This window comes from Ursus arctos, unplaced genomic scaffold, assembly GCF_023065955.2.
Source record: "Ursus arctos isolate Adak ecotype North America unplaced genomic scaffold, UrsArc2.0 scaffold_2, whole genome shotgun sequence".
Taxonomy (NCBI): domain Eukaryota; kingdom Metazoa; phylum Chordata; class Mammalia; order Carnivora; family Ursidae; genus Ursus; species Ursus arctos.
Window position 1 is genome coordinate 25931878 of NW_026622874.1, and position 17192 is coordinate 25949069.

Genomic DNA, 17192 nt, shown 5'->3' on the forward strand with positions numbered 1-17192 from the left:
TTTCACTCATTTTACTTCTCTTCACCTTGATACTTTCAGAGCAGTCTCTTCAGAATGTTCTGCTTGCTCCTCGCCGTCTCCTCCACAATAGACATAGGTGCTCCAGAAGACGGGGGGAGCCAGCCGATCTAATATGTTGGAGATGATTTCAAGATTTTACCCAAGAAGAGGTATTGAGGAAGGTGTCAAGATGGGTGCAGACCGAATAGAAGAAACAAAGCACGTGGGCATGGGGTGGGGGTATTCGTTTCCTGCGGCTACTGTAATGCAGCACCAGAAACGGGGGGACTTAAAACAACAGAAATTGATCGCCTTGGTTCCGGAGGCTGCACGTCCAGAGTCAGGTGAGTAGGGTCCTGCTCTCTCTGAAACCTGTACGGGAGAATCTTCCTTGCCTCTTCCAGCTTGTGCCGGTTTGCAGGCAGTATGCAGCATTCCCTGGCTAGACGTCCCATCTCCCCAGTTCTCTGCCTTCCTTCCTTGTCACACCATATTCTGTCTGTCTCCACGTCCACGTGGCCATCTTACAAGGACATCAGTCATATTGGAGTAAGGGGCCAGCCCTACTCCAGTCTGACCTCCTCTTAACCAAGGACAGGTGCCATGACCCTAATTCCAAATCAGGTCACATTCTGAGATACTGGGGGCTAGGACCTTGACATATCTTTTGGGGGGGGGAGTAATTCAACAACAGCAGGACCATTCGGAGGAAAGTTGGTGGCTCAGTTTGGCTGAGAAGTTGACTATGATTAGGGAGTAATGGACAATGAAAACAATCTAGCAACTAAAATAATTGGAGAGCAAACTAGGGGCTTGTTAGCTTAGTTTAACACAGAGAAGTTCTCTCTATCTCTCATTCCAGTACAGCACCTTACAATTTTTGCCACTGGTCAAAAGAATCATAGAGAACTACTGTGCAGGTAAGCCAATAATGTCTTCTCTGTTGGTCACTCCTTTGTTTATTAATCCAATAGTATTTATTGGGCACCATGTGCCACAAGCAATGCCTGGCAATGGCGATTCAGTGGCCAACGAGACAAACCTAACTTCTGCTCTTCTGGAAAAACAACTCAAAGTGTGATCTTACTAGTCTTCACCTATGACCTTTTTCATCAACATGTAACCGTGTTTAAAAGGAATTCCAAGGTAGAGAAATTAAAAACGGGCAGGTGGCAAAATTCAGAACAAAACAGGAAATCACTTAAAAAGCAGAAAATAAGTAAACATAGCCGAGATAGGTAGCAAGCATGTGCAAAGCTCTTTCTATGTCAAGGCAATGCCCTTAACATACTATAAGGTATCAGATAACTGATTCCGCCAAACTGCTAAGGCATGCTTGTCATTCCCACACTGAAAACAGAAAACCTTCAACCGACCCTCCTGGAAGGTGACGGTATAACACACTGCCCAATACTCAGCCAACTACTGAAGTTTAAGGGGCACAGTGGGAAATGTACAGCTATTTCTTCTATGCATTAGGGATAATTGGGCCATGCCCTGACAAGCACAATGAGCTGGAAGCAAGCCTTCAGTTCTAATCTGGCAGCACACTTGTTGATAAATTGCAAAATGTCTCCTGGTTTCCATGGAAAAAAGGAAGATACTGCAGACATGTGATTCAGTGCAATTATGTTCACTACAGTTAATATTTTCCATAACCACAGATGGTCTCTGGATTGGGCAATATTTGCAGAAATTAAATTCTAATACTATAAAATATGACATAGAATGAACTTTCAAAGGTATAATGTGCATGAGGCAGCACATCTCTTATCATTCAGCAGGTGACCCTACCCTGGCAGGGAGTTTTTCATTAAATAATACGTTTTCACAAAAAGTAGGGAAGAAGAAAGGGAAAAAAAAAAGAGTAAGATAGTGAATGTCATTTGGGATGTTCACGAATAGTCTGGCGTTCATCGCTTTCCAAGAACATAGTAGGATGGCACTTCTCTGGCCCCTTTGAAGGTAGGTTATGACCATGTAACTTACTTTGGCTGATGAAATGTCACTCCTTGTCACTTGTCACTTCTGAGTGAAACCTTTCAGAACTAGTGCACAATTTGTGACATTCTCCTTCATTGCTGCTTTAAAGATTGTGGAGGCCGGTGTCAAGATGGGTCCTGTCAGGCTGGATCTCTGATGACTCTGCTGTGCAGAGAAGCAGAATGTGGGAGGAATCACAGATTTATGGGATTAAGTCAGAGAAGCTTAGGGGTTTTGTTACTGCCGTATAACCTATCCTGTTCTGATTGATATCAGCAGTAAATTCTTCATGTCCACTCCTGCTAACCGACTAGCCAACACCGTTAGTGTTAATGGGGCCGAGTTCACAGGTGGGCGAATGGTGCCCCCTAAGGGGAATTCTTTTGGATGTGCACCTGCCAGGGTAGATCTGTCAGGGAGGCCAAGATTGGGCTTCACATAGATTGTAAAGCCTCCAGTAGGAAACTACTAAGATACGTTTATTTTAATTACTCAGTTGTAATAGATGCTTTGGATAACTATGGAATACTTCAATATGATATAGGTTAATGATTTTATCCTAGCCAATAGTCAGCAGTGAAGTCCCAAGAATATTATGATGAATAAAGCAAAAAGGAAGGAAAAAGATGGAAAGCCATAGTCACCAGAATACCACGTAAATAGATTGTAGCCATTGACTTAATGGTAAATTTATCCATTTCTCTCTATTCTTAACTCCCTTCATTAAGCAAATCTAATCACCTGTCTTCAATTCAGAATTCCACTCTTAAACACTTCTACAATGACTGTCATAGCTACCTAAAATTACTTCTGGGGCAAAGTGGGGTACAAATGGAAGAAAAGACGGTTTCTTTATCCTAGGGAACTGTGAGGTTTGCTTTACCATGGCTTTGTCACTTCACCCCTAAAACTTTCCTTTTCCCTCCCTGCTTCCCAATCAATTCCCTTTACCCCAAACCATTCTCTTGCAAGTATGCTATGATGGCTTTCCTTGCATGGTTTCACTCACCTGCAAAGCCCTTCTTGATCTCTTTTTCCTATTCAAATCTGACCATACCTTAAGGCTCATCTCCCATCTCCAGGAAGCTCTGGAAACTCCTGATGTCCTTACTGACATTCCTCTTTTCTAAATTCCTGTAGCAGTAACAGTCCTCAGTATATCATTTAGTGCTTATATAATGTTTCACCCCTCTTTTGTGTGCACCTGTCTTGTCCCGCAGTCACTGTTTGGGGCTGTGTACAACTCAAGACTTCTTTCTCTCTCATTTCTCCTTTCTCTGTCTTATGTCTCTTCATAAACAACACACCCTGCACCATGCACAGAAACACAAAATGAAACAGACCTTACTATTAAAAGCAAAAGAGCATGACAGCTTAATGTAACCAAAATAATTCAAATATTATCTTTACTTGTGATTGAAAACATGCCTTTGCAAAAAATTATGGTCTATGTAAGATGCCTATTACATGAAAGCTATTTTACTGTTCAGAAGTTAGAAAAGAACAAATTACATATTTAGGATAAAGTATCACAAATAGACTTCATTTTTACCTTCTTGATATTTTATATGAAATTGAGGTTCTTTGAATTATTTACAAAACATGTCAATTAAAAAGAAATTGCAGGAACCTTCTGCCGATGTGTTATGCTTTTCGTTACACTAAGCACAAATGTAGGCTCAATGCCTTCGATGCTTCTATATACCCATACATTCACAGAATCTGAAATGGTACCTAGCATGTGATCAAATGCCAATAAATTCTTGCTGATTGTTCACCTTCACTATAAAGTGCTCTGATTTTTTTGACCAAACCTTCTGGACCTGAGCTCTGGCTTTCATATGCTAATATACATATAATACATATATGTATAGGTTTTTTTTTTAAGATTTTACTTACTTATTTGAGAGAGAGAGAGGGAGCACGAGCTTGGGGGGGAGGAGGGAAGGGCAGAGGGAGAGGGAGAAACAGGATCCTCACTGAGCAGGGAGCCTGTCTCAGGGCTCGATCCCAGGACCCCAGGATCAAGACCTGGGCTGAAGGCAGACACTTAACCAACTGAGCCACCCAGGTGCTCGTGTATTTTAGTTTTAAGTAATTTGAGTGTATGTGTGTTTAAAGCCTTTTTGGAAAAACTGGGAAATTTTGAATACAAAGAACTACATGACAGTTGATATTTGTTAATTCTGTTAACTATGATAAAAGCATTATGGTTTCATACTAGAATTTTCTTATTTTTAGAAGATACATACTATAGTACTTAGGTTTTGAAGTACCATGATGTCTGTAACTTATTTTCAAATGGTTCATCAAAAAATTATAGATAGATAGATAGATAAAGCAAATATTGAAAACTGTTAACAATTGTTGAATCCGGGAGATAGAAAATTGGGTGATTATTTAATATTCTTTCAATTTTTCTGCACATTTGAAAATGTTAATAATAAACAATTAATTTAAAAAAACTTGACATCATGAAAAAAAATCAGAAGTAGGACCATCAATATTCAGACCAATTGTAATAGCCAGTGACATGTGTGTGCGTACATTGAGTGTGTGAAGGCATCTCTGTTAGTGAGGTTTACGGTGCTGTTATTTCTGAGCAATACTGATGCACTCGAATAAATAAATGTTATTTGCTTGACCCATTTGGGGGATCAGGAAGAGAGGTTTAATTCTACAGTCAAAATAATGGCCTAAAGGTATACATGGTCATTTGACATTTCAAGAGCTGGAAGTTAAAAACTTACAATCATGGAGTGTCTGGGTGGCTCAGACAGTTAAGCTTCTGACTCTCGATTTTGGGGCCATGAGGGCCATGACCTCAAGGTCATGCGTGGGTTCAATGCCAAGTCAGAGTGCAGAGTCTACTTGAGATTTTTCTCTTCCTCTCCTTTTCCCTCAGGCTCTTCCCCCACTCTCTCTCTCCCTCTCTCTCTCCAGTAAATAAATAAATCGTAAAAAAAAACGCAACCCTACTTGAATGTTATTCTCTATTTTTAAGGTAATATAAACAAAACTGTTTAACGTGATTGTGTCTACCTGACCAGATTTTCTTGATGATGAAAACCATTCCTGGTTTTTGATTACTAATGTCTGATCAACTCTTGTGAGCATAAATGCCACAAAATTCATCAAAGTCATGGTTTCTTCCAGGATGATGCCAGCCTGTGGACATTAAGATCAACAACAATGGGATATTTTGATGAATGCAAACTTAAAGAAAATGTAGCATATGAAAATTCTAATTTCGGTACATTTTCACTTCCTAAGTCTTTTAAACTTTAATAAACGTACGTCAAGATAGACATACTAAGGGGCTCCTGGGTGGCTCAGTCGTTAAGCATCTGCCTTCGGCTCAGGGCCTGATCCCAGGGTCCTGGGATCGAGCCCCTCCTCACGCTCCTCTGCTGGGAGCCTGCTTCTTCCTCTCCCACTCCCTCTGCTTGTGTTCCCTCTCTCGCTGGCTGTCTCTCTCTCTCTGTCAAATAAATAAATAAAATCTTCAAAAAAAAAAAGATATACAGACTATTTATCTTTTATTATGTATTTTAGAATGTCAATTTTTTTTAAAGGCGTTTGGTCTCTCTCTTTTATTTTTAAAATTTTTTACAGAGAGGGAGAGAGAGCATGAGGGAGGGGGCAGAGAGAGGGAGAGTGAGAATCTTAAACAGGCTCCATGCTCAGTACAGAGCCCAACATGGGGTTCAATCTCAAGACCCTGAGATCATGACCTAAGCCGAAATCAAGAATCTGATTTCTTAACTGACTGAGCCACCCAGGTACCTGAGAATGTCAATTTTAAATTTAAAGTTCCCCCAAATATTTGGAAGAACAGGGTGAGGTGCAAGAACTTTTTTTTCAGGAAAGGAAAATTCAACAAAAGCAAAAACAACAACCAACAACAATCAAGAGGGGGTAATGACGTAGATTCAGAGCTAAGTTTATCTTGCTCTACACTGTATAACCTCTATTTCTTATTGCGACATTCAGAATAGCAAGTGCACTTGTTAGAATATTTTTTTTAACCAAGCCCATTTTAACAAAGACTTTTTCTCTTCACTCTCAGTTCTTGGGTTCTAAGTCTAAAGAAGAAACAAAATTAGGATTTGGCTTCAGTTTAAATAAAGGTATAATTACATAAACAATTGTTTCATTCCTTGTTGCAAGGTCCTTGTCTTTCCGAAACACGAAGACCCAAAGGACAAAGATAATCCAGCAAATTTGTCACACTAGCAGAAAACAAACCTGGCTCTATATTGCCATCATGTGGTCAGTATGTATATTACACTTCCACTCCACCGGTGCCCGGCAGCGTGATCACCGCCTAGAATCTTAACACCGCGCAGAGACTGGTTTAAGTGGTTCAAACCCACGGGCCTCATTTTTCTTTTCTTCCTCCCTCCCTTCCTTTCTTTTCTTTCTTTGTCTCTTTCTTCCTTTTTTTGAGATATATTTATTTATTTTATTTTAGAGAGGAGAAACAACTTAAGCAGATTCTGCAGTGAGCGTGGAACCCTACTTGGGCTCCATCCCATGACCCTGAAGTCAGGACCTGAGCCACAACCAACAATCAGAGACTTAACCCACATGCCACCCAGGGTCCCCAGGCCTCATTTTTCATATAAAGAATTTACATTTTATGAGGGCACAATGTGTTAGTTATGTTTTTCTTTTCTGGACCCTCTGGACCCCAAAAAAGATTACAGAGATGGATAAGAAAACTTTCAGTTTCTTGGTTTCAAGTTCAGTGATATCTTCTATGAAGATTTTATTTTTAATGTGTCCACAAATAGTTCAAATTAGTTTCTGCCAACTGACTAATAGCTCCCTTTTCATTTAATGCATACTGAACACCGTGTGTTTTAGTAGAAAAGCCCCAGACTGCAGCATCGTGTGTCAACCATACTTCAATAAAAATAAGTAGATAATACATACATATGCACATACATACGTACGTATTAGGAGACCTAACACGCAGGTCTCCTGGACACCCACCTGAATATATCAGGCCTCATGCAAGTCGTTCAACGTTTAAAAGTTTCTTTCTGAAAGATGACAGACCTCAGCTGAGGACTTCTATGGGGAGGATAGCCAGCTAAAATATCCTATCATTATTTTGCTTCAGTGTGAACCACAGGATTTAGTAGTTAATTTTACTGTGTTATTTAACGTTCTAGTTTTTCTCACGAGTCCTAATTTTGTTTCTCCAACTAAAATTTTAAATTATTTGATGGCAAGAATGATAGCAGACTCCCTGGCCTGTGCACTTTCTATTGTATTACATTACCTAAGAGGTTAAGAAGTCAGCATTTAATAATTCATTGTTGATTAATTTTCAGCAAGTTAAAATAACAATATAAAATTTTAAAACTTCTTCATGTTGACTAATAGATAATATGCAGCACCATCAATGTACTCGCTAATATATTATCATCAGCAACAACAACCGAAATGTTTCAAATGTGGGGCAGAAGTGAGCCATCACTACCCACTTACTCAAGTCCACTGATTTTTCTGTACTGCTCTGTGGTTCATGTTATCAAGCACAGTGGAATCTCTTCAGGACTGATAACTAAAAGTATACTAGACTTTTATTATTTAATCCTATTTTGCTTTATGGCATGTGATTTGCCCTTGTATTTGAATCCATGTAATGATAACAGCATTACACAAGATTCTACCATTAACTCAGTTTCTAAACCCACAAGCACATCCCCCAGAAATCTGTTACTTATATAGAGTTAAGCCCATCCATTATCATCAAACAGCCTAGTGTGGGGGTGGGAGGTGTCTCAAAATTAATCACTTTTTTTTTCTTAATTTTTATTAGGAAATATTTAACTTCTTGAGAACTTGAAGGTGTGTTTTTTTTTCATTAAATTTTATTCATTATACAGATTTCATAAAGACTCCAAAGTCGGGGCTCTGATTTCCCCATTGTGAGTCCGTTTTTTAAAAATTTGCATATAGTATAATTCTGCTAGTTATTGTATTTGAAGGTAGTCAAATGAACTTCAAGATTATGCAAATTAGATAATATCGTCTAATATCTCTCTCTACCTGCTTATCTGCCTATGTGCCAGCATCCCACTAATGTGCTTAAAGAGTTGGATTAAGGGCCATAGGTTGCCTAGAAGATTATGTCCTAGGTAAATACCACCAATTTGATTAGTGACATACAAATAAGCCACTGACCTATAAGAACTCAATTCTTTTAAATATTTGCCAAATAATGCAGTCTTTGTTAAGCAAGGTATTCCTCTCAGGAGTAGGTTAACATATGTTCCAATTTTTAGCTTGTGTTGGTGAGAGAAAAACAGCTAATTACACTTCTGCTGTTTGTTTATTGAACCTTACTTATTATCGAGGGAAAACAAGCAATATTGCTTGTTATATTTATAGCCCTATGCCTTTCTTTACTCACGCTGCATCCTCTGTCTGGCATGCCCTTTCCACATCACTTGTAATGTATTATTGCCCTTATTCATTTAGTATCCCAAGCCCTTAAAGAACAATGACTGGGTCTTTTATACAGTCACTCACTTATCTATTCAATAAGGATTTTGCTATGTGCCAGCTCTGGGGACTACAGCAGTGATAAACAGACAAAAATCCCTGTCTTCCTGGGACTTATACACAAATGATATAACAAACGAGTAAAACATATTGTTAGTTAGGTGCCAATAAATGCTAAAGAAGTGGGCTAGAGAGTGTTGGGAGGACGGAGTTGCAATTTTTAATAAGGTGGCCAAGGAAAGTTTGGCTAATGCAACGGTTGAGCGAAAACCTGAAGGAGGTGAGGGCAAACCGCATAGAAATCTAGAGATAGAGTGTTCCAGAAAGAGGGACTAGTAAGCACGAAGGCACTAAAATAGGAGGATGCTGGGTTATGCCTGGTTTGAAGAAGAGCCGCAAGGGGGTCCACGAGGCTGGAGTAGAGTAAGAGGAATGATAATCCTGTTTATTCATAGGGTTTAACACTGTGTCTGAAACATATTAGGACTTAATATTTTTGATGAATTAATGAAAATTTTGATGGTAATGTAAAAAGAGGCCAATATTTCACAAAACCTGAATTGTGGTAAATCCAGTTACCTTTTTAACAAAAACGTTTTCTTTGCTTGTCCTGACTTTAGTTTTGCCATTGAAACAGGTATGACTTTTATTAACTCAAGTTTTAGGTCAGTTCAGGATGTCACGTTGCAGTATATTACAATCTTTTCTTTGCACTTCTTTTTGTTAGAGTGCTTACAAAGAACTATAACCTACAGTGAATATAAACACTGGAAAATACCAGTAAACATTGTCAGGTGGTATTCTCATAACCTTCAGATCTAGCAAAGTTAGCAGCACTACTTAGAATCACTTAAAGAAATTGCCAGTTTAAGGACTTACTTTTCTTCCAAAACTTATTTCTCAGAACACCACTTGTAGAATTTGTGTAAAGTATACTATGCTTATAATCTTATTAATATTTATTTTATTTGCTAGGACGATTCACCATTAGCAGCAGGTGGGGCCATGGACACATACATGTACACCAAGGCAACTACCACAAGCAAGACTGATTAGCTCTTGACAACTTTTCTTCTGACTGCTCCTTCCATCGGCTCACTTTGGACTCCAGGTGTTAGCATTTCCTGGTATCGCTTTTGACTTGTCAGTGAATCCCTTTGAATCAGTAACCCCTCCATATTGGTTGCTAATCTTTAATACTGATTGTTATAGTTTCATTCTAATTATAATATATTCTCCTGTCTTCCTGATTTCTTGGCTGATTTTTCTTGAGATTCAGAAAAACATATTCAGTTCCCTACAGTGCCCAAGAAATGCTTGAATGGAAACACCAATTGTAAAAGATTTATTCACTCAAAATCACCAGGTCTTGATAGTTTTGGAGTTTTAATAGAATTGTCAAGAAATCAAACCTTCTCAAGTGTCAGTGCCCTTCAGCTGGAGACCTCCAGGAAGTCAGCTGTAGTAAACCCAGTTGTATTTATTTCTTGTTGCAGCAAGGAAAAATACATACCATGGGCTGCCTTACTAAGAAGGCGTTCGGAAAGAACCTGTTACAGGCTTTGGGCTTTGGTTGGTGCTTGAGGGAGAGTCTAAGGTAACAGGGATCTGTTCTCAATTGGACGCGGTCAGAAAGCCAGGGCAATTCCATGATTGGGCATCTCAATAAATCTTATCTATAGGGAAAGAAGACTAATATGAGAATAAAGCTGTAATTTGTAAAGTAGTAACCATTCATTTTGGCCAAAAGAAAGGGTGTTTGGTATTTTATGGAAAGAGTGAGCTTGTTTTTGTCTGTGTTTAGACAAATTCATGAAGTGCTTTGCCTTGTCTTATTTTATCGTGGTTTTACAATGACCTTGCCAGAGGTTGGGATTTCATGAGATTATTTCTATCTGATAGGACAATAATATGGCTTAGCTGTGAGTGCCAGGCCAGCTTCGGAATATCAGGCGCTCTTCTTGTTTTTCTTTTTCATGTGTTATTTTTAATCTTTTCATACAAATATAATGTACATACAGAAAAGTATAATTTTTAAAAAAAGATTTTGTTCATTTGTTTGAGAGAGAGAGAATGATGGAGAAAGCACAAGGGGGTAAGGGTGTGTGTGGGGGGGGGAACAGGCTCCCTGCTGAGCAACGGGGGGCAAGGGGGGCAACGGCTAACACGGGGCTCCATCCCAGGACCCTGGCACATTCTAGAATCTCAAGGAATGTTTGTTGGATCCTGACCCAAGCTTTCACAACTTCTTGCCTTTTCTTTCTTCTGTCCCCTGTCTATCCTTCCCCCGTGTCCACTTGTATAACGTCGAATCCCACACGGTCAGTAAACACTCTTCAGAACACTTTCTTTGTACCAGTCTGATGGTGCTTATTACATTGTTTTGAGTACTAAATGAACATAGTGTTTTCGTTTTTGTTTTACAGCACTTGGGACATAATAACCGCTAAGTGAAAGTTAATTGTTATAATCATGTTACGGTTTTTGCGTAGTTTCGTGTAAGTTCCTTTAGGGCAGAACTGTATCATACTTTTTGGTTTCACTTTAGCGTCTTCAAAACACAATGGCAAAGGCCCTGTCAGAGGTGACTCGTGCTAACCGCGGGGGGCACGGGGGCGTCCCCGCACAGCCCTGAGGCGTGGGGGGCGGGGTTCCACAGGCGTGCAAAGCGAGACAGGGAGAGGAGCGGTTGAAACATTCGCTCACACGGCTTGGGCGGTGAAGTTCCCACCTCCCAAACTTTCACCCATTATTCAAGTTAAAGCCAAGCTCTCGAGCAAAAGATGCGCGTGCAGGGACCCGAGGCCAGTGTGGGGACGCCCGGGACACACCCTCCGCGGAGGCGGACGCAGGCGGAACCTTCGTCCTCAGTTCGGTGTTTCCCGCGGCTCCGCTCCTATCGCTACACTACCAAATAGACGGCCTTCTTCCCCACCCCGATGGCCTAGTCCGAGGACAATTTCCAGACTTTGTGACTAGTAATTTCAGTGAAAGGAATAGTGGACATCCCAACGACAGAGGACACTTTCCCCGAGCAGCATCTCTCGAGCGCGGCCCCGCGAGTTCCCCTAGAGGGCGCCCCACGTAGGGCCGCCCACGCTTCGCAGGTCTGCGCCGAGGCCGCCGCCGCGCCTCGCCCCGCGCGCGCGCTCGGACGCGTGCTCAGGCGCGTACGCCGCCCCGCCCCGCCCCGCCCCGCGTTCACGCCGCTCCCGCCCCGCCCCGCCCCGCGTGCACGCCGCCCCCTCCTCGTTCTGCCCCGCCTGGCCCGCCCGCGCCGCCAGCCGCCTTCCCTTCCGGATCTCTCAGCTGCGCAGCCCCGAGACCCCCTCGCCGGTGGAGGCACCCGAGTGGAGCCCGAGCGCGCTGTTAGCCAGAGGCAGGCGGAGGAGACCGGGTCGGCCGGGGCAAGCCGCCGAGACTAACGGAGCCTGCCCTGCACGCCCGGGAGAGAAGTGGGAGGGAGGCAGAGTTACGTGAGGCAGCGAGGAGTAAGTGAGCTTGGGTCCGACTCGAGGTCGGGCTCGGGACGGAGACTGGTGGACCAGGCCCCCGAGCCGGCGTTACACCCGCTCCGAGGAGCACTTGAGCGGACACACAGGGACGGACCGAGGGAGGACACATGGCCTCGCCATTCCTGCCCGCGGGGGCCACCACGGGCGACAGCGGCGGAGAGCTGAGCTCGGGGGACGACTCCGGTGATGTGGAATCCCTCCAGAGCCCCGAGACCGAGGCGTCCGGGAGCCTGGCAGAGCTCTTTGAGAAGGCTGCAGCGCACCTCCAAGGCCTGGTTCAAGTGGCCAGCAGGGAGCAGCTCTTGTACCTGTATGCCAGGTACAAGCAGGTAAAGTCCTGGGGAAGGGGTGGATGCGGGAGAGCGACAAGAGGCCTTCTCCGCCCTCCAAAATCTAATAGTAAGCGTGCTTGGTTGATGGCTAGGTGTAAGGAAGTTTGCGTGTGTGTTATGTGTAATCATCTACTAAGGATTAGCATCCTTCTGAAGATGGAAAGGGCCTGTCTGCTCTCCTGGGAATGATATTTGGCTGGACACCGAATGACTGTTTTCCATGGCTTCCCTGACTTGAACAGTGACCTTGCACTTACGCTTTTCCCGGCTTCAGAACCCCTACAAAATGAGGATGATAAAATAAGATTTATCATTCACTCTTTCTGAAGGGTCATATGGCGGTAATTTTGGAAGTAATATGGTCATATGAAAGTAATGTTAAAAAAAATTGTGAGATCCAAGAGAATTATATGATTGTAATAAAAGGGTGATGCAATACAAAATAAAGTATTATACTTTTGTTATTGTATTTTTAAAATCTTAACTATATTAGACTTACGTTTTGGCTGAATGGGCTTCTGACTGTTAGATACGATTATAAACATTTTAGAGCTAGTAAGCACCAGGTGAAATAATCCCCTTCTTTTGCTGGAAAGGAAAGGTAAGCCCAAAAAGAGTAGATAACTTGCCTGGGGTCATACCAACAATCAGAACTAGAACTAGATTGTAGCTCCTGACTCTGTCTAAGGCTCTAACTTTACCTGGAAATTATAATCGGAATGTCTTATAAAACATGTTTAATTTATCATTCAAAGAGTCAGAGGTACCAGAAAGAGAAATAATTGTTTTATCATAATCAACCAATACTTGTATAACATCTTTTATGTGCAAAACTCTTGGGTGTTATGCCTACAGGGAGTGCAAAGAAGAAAAAGCATCATGGTATTTGCCTTCAAGAGACTTAGAAAGTTACTTCAGGAGTCTAGATTTAAACATGTGAAAAATTGCTAACAAGAGTAAATAACATTTTGGGAAAACTCCAGCTCTTTGGAACACTTGAAGCAATGACATTCTGGGGAATAGCCCATTTTATTTTACTAAATGATTTTAAGCTTTCATTTGCTTCTTGGTATCTATTTCCTCCTGTATTCTTTGAAGAAAAAAATAGTTGTAGGGTCTTTCTGTATTCTTCAACTGAATATACTGCATAGAGGTAAAACTTCTTTTGATGATTGATGAATTTCAATTATGAATACGGTTAAAGTGACTTGAGAGACATAGCTATAGATACGTATGGTATAAATTAATAGTGTTGAATGAAAATTGCCCCTGAATTGGCCTTGGAATTTGCTTTCTTGCAGAAGTTCTGGATATCTTTTTTCTCTTTGGTTATTTATCCTGTCCCAATAACATTAAAATGAGACTTTCAATTATATAACAAGAAGAGTTTATTGAACATTGTGCTAGGACTTCTAACATGTCTGACTAATAATTCTCTGGTCAGCATAAGACTGTTTTTCTCCAAATCCCCTAGAGAACGTTCTTTTTCTTTCTAGGACATAACTTATTTACTGATATTAGTGTCATCATTACTAGTATGTGATTTCTGAGTTATCAGTGAACTGTAGTCACCTGTTAGCTGGTAACCATTCTGTCTCATGTATTCTTACTTCATCCAGATATTCTGGAAGAGACGTGTCCCTCACCCATTCAAGAACTTGATGTTAGGGTGTTCAGAAATTTTCTGTATCTGAAAATAAAATTCTTTGCTATTAGAGAATAAGCTTATGCTTACTTAGATATGATATTGGGACACAATTTTCATTAATCTCTTCTAAATTTTTTTTTTTTTGAGAGGGAAAGAGAATCCTAAGCAGGCTCCACGCCCAATGTGGAGCGCCAGGCAGGGCTCCATCTCATGACCCCGCCGCCCTCCCCCCATCATGACCTGAGCCGAAATCAGGAGTCAGATACTTAACTGACTGAGCCACCCAGGTGCTCCTGAATATTTTATTTTTAACAGAATTTTGAGATAGTGTTAAAAATAGCATCTTTGGGGGTGCCTGGGTGGCTCAGTAGGTTAAGCATCTTTCTTTGGCTTGGGTCACAATCCTGGAGTCCTGGGATCAAGCCCCGCATAGGGCTCCCTGCTCAGCGGAGAGCCTGCTTCTCCTTCTCCCTCTGCCACTCCCCCTCCTTGTGCTTTCTCTCTCTCTCTCTGTCAAATAAATAAAATTTTAAAAAATAGCATCTTTGTTAGCATAATAAAGTTGAAATTCCAATATAGTTGATGCATGGTGGATCAGAATTTCTCAGGAAACAATTACATTTTGTATTTGGAGTAGCACTGTATTTTGGAGGCTGAATGAATTAAGTTGTCCCCAGGAAGATAATAAAAATGAGCTGTGAACCTTCTTTTCTTAGGCAGAGCCCTACATTTACCTCACATCGTAGCTCTTTTATTTATTTTTTATTTTTAAAGAGATTTTATATATTTATTTGACAGAGAGCACAAGCAGGGAGAAGCAGGATCTCCGCTGAGCAGGGAGCCCAATGTGGGGCTCGATGCCAGGACCCCAGGATCATGACCCGAGCCAAAGGAAGACACCCAACTGACTGAGCCACTCAGGTGCCCCCATCATAGTTCTTTAGTCTCAGATAAGCCTATGGCTCGAAAATCATCTTTTAGTGAGGTTTCAGAAAGATCACACCGCTGAACAGTTTTTTGGTCTTCTGTGTTAGCCTACACTTTCCCAGCAAAAGATAACTAATTGACACCTTTGAAAACTCTAGGACAATGAAAACTTCAAACCCCCGTTAGCTTCATTTTACAGGAGCCTTCAGCAGTAGCACGGTGAGGATACTCAGCATGTTCTCCTACTTTAACCTGGCCACACGTGATTCACTAGCATTTGCCATCAGCCCTCTTTGTTAAAACACTCTGTTTGAAGGGCATTGGATATATCATATCAGAGCAGAGTTCAGGTGTTTTGTTAAAGTGGCACATTTTATAATTCTGCCTTATAGCTTAAAAGTCATTATTTAATGATTTGGAAAGTGTTGCTCATCATGTCCTAAAATCCTGTAGTTTTATTTACCCAGTCTTTTCTGATCCTGAACTGTTGTTCGAATTTGGGAATACAAAAGCTTCTGTGTCAGAATACAGGGTCAGCTGCTGAGCTTTTATTTTCATCACACATAATGGTTTGGAGACAGGTGACTTAGGGCTGGTTGGGTGATTCTGCTTCATGAGGTCATCCAGGGGCTTAGTCTTTTTCTGTCCTGTAGTTCAGCCATTCCCCCAAGGCAGCAGTTCTCAAATTATGGACCCCTGAGAATCCCTGAGACTTTCTCAGGAGATCTATAAGATCAAAACTATTTTCATCATATACTAAGACAGTATTTGCCTTTTTTCTATTTGATAAAACTGCTGATGCATCAGCATGAACCAAGGCAGTGGCAGCAACTGTACTAGTAGTCATATATTTTACCACCATGTACTCAGAGTAAAAAAAAAAAAAAAAGGCCAATTTCACTTAAAAATGTCTTTGATAAAGCAGTAAAAATTATTCATTTTTATTAAATATTAACTCTTGAATACAAGTCTTTTTAATATTGTGCATTTTGAAATGGGGAGTACACACAAGGCAGTTCTGCACACTGAATTATGTTGGCTATTTTAAAGAAAAGCACTTGTGTAATTTTTGAGTTGCAAGCTGAGTTAGCCACATTTTTCATGAAACATCATTCTTCCTTAATAAAACAACTCACAGATAAACTGCTTATTCAAATTTGAATATTTGGCAGATGGTTTCTTCAAAGCAAATGAAGTGAGCCTGTCATTTTAAGGAAAACAACTGACAGTATTTGTTGCCAGTGGTCACGTTTGAGCCTTCAAGTGAAAATTGGAACATCTGTGTCTGTCACATGAACTTGACAGCTTCCTAATACTTAAGAACTTTTTTGATGAGATTAATGGTGATTTTGATGATTGTAAACTTTCGCTCTTGTATAATGAAATGTGTCAACATTTGGAAGGAATGCATAACTCAGTGGACCATATTTTCCAAATGTTGCATGGAATGTTACAAATTATATATGAGTAAAAGATCCATTCAAAGTGCAAGTCAGACCAATGGATTTTAATGTAGCAGTAGGAAGAATTCAACGATATGACACAGAGCCCACGTTGCATCTAACCTTGAAACTGCCACTTGTCCAGTTTTGGTGTTGTATCAAAGAAGAATATCCACAATTATCTGAAAAGGCTACTAAAATACTTCTTTCTTTTGTAACAGTGTATCTGTGTGAAGCCACATTTTCTTCATATACTTCAACCACAGCAGCATATTGCAATAGAGTGAATACAGAAGTAGATGTGAGAATACAATTGCCTTCTATGAAGGCAGACATTAAAGAGATGTGCAAAATGTAAAACAATGTCACTTTTCTAAGTTTTTTTTTGCTTTAGAATATGCAGTTATTTTTCATAAAATTTTGCTATTTATGTTAACTTAATGAGTTTATTATTTTTAAATTAGTTAATACACATATTTAAATCTTTTTATTTTTAATGTAAATATGATAGATATATAACCCACATAAACAAAGTTCCTTGGGGTCCTCATTTTTTACAGGTGTAAAGGGATCATGAGATCAAAAAGTTTGAGAACTATTCCTCTCAGATCTTCTTTCCATGGCCAGAGATGGCTCATCATCACTGCGTGCATGTCCTAGCTAGGGCTCAGGGAAAGGGAAGGACAAGCCCCGCTTTCTCTTCAAGGAAGATGTTTATATCACTTTCATACACATCCAGTCCCCTGCACCTGGGCCGAAGTTGCACGGTACATGTAACGTTTAGCTGGATGACACCATTGGCTGGTGTCTGGATAAAAAACTAGAA

At 40.8% G+C, this 17192-nt stretch overlaps 1 protein-coding gene across 4 annotated transcripts in view; it reads left to right on the forward strand.

The window, feature by feature from the left end:
• The first annotated feature begins 11734 nt into the window (after positions 1-11734).
• The window catches only part of ACBD6 (acyl-CoA binding domain containing 6), a 198353-nt gene continuing 192895 nt past the window's right edge, over positions 11735-17192 (forward strand). For 2 of the 4 annotated variants that reach the window (XM_026509161.4, XM_044387857.2), the window contains exon 1: positions 11736-12346. In XM_026509161.4, coding sequence (XP_026364946.1) covers positions 12125-12346 — 222 coding nt within the window. In that variant the 5' untranslated portion in view covers positions 11736-12124. Of the gene's footprint in view, positions 12347-17192 lie in introns of all 4 variants that reach the window. The other 2 variants (XM_044387855.3, XM_026509159.4) reach the window with 2 other exon arrangements.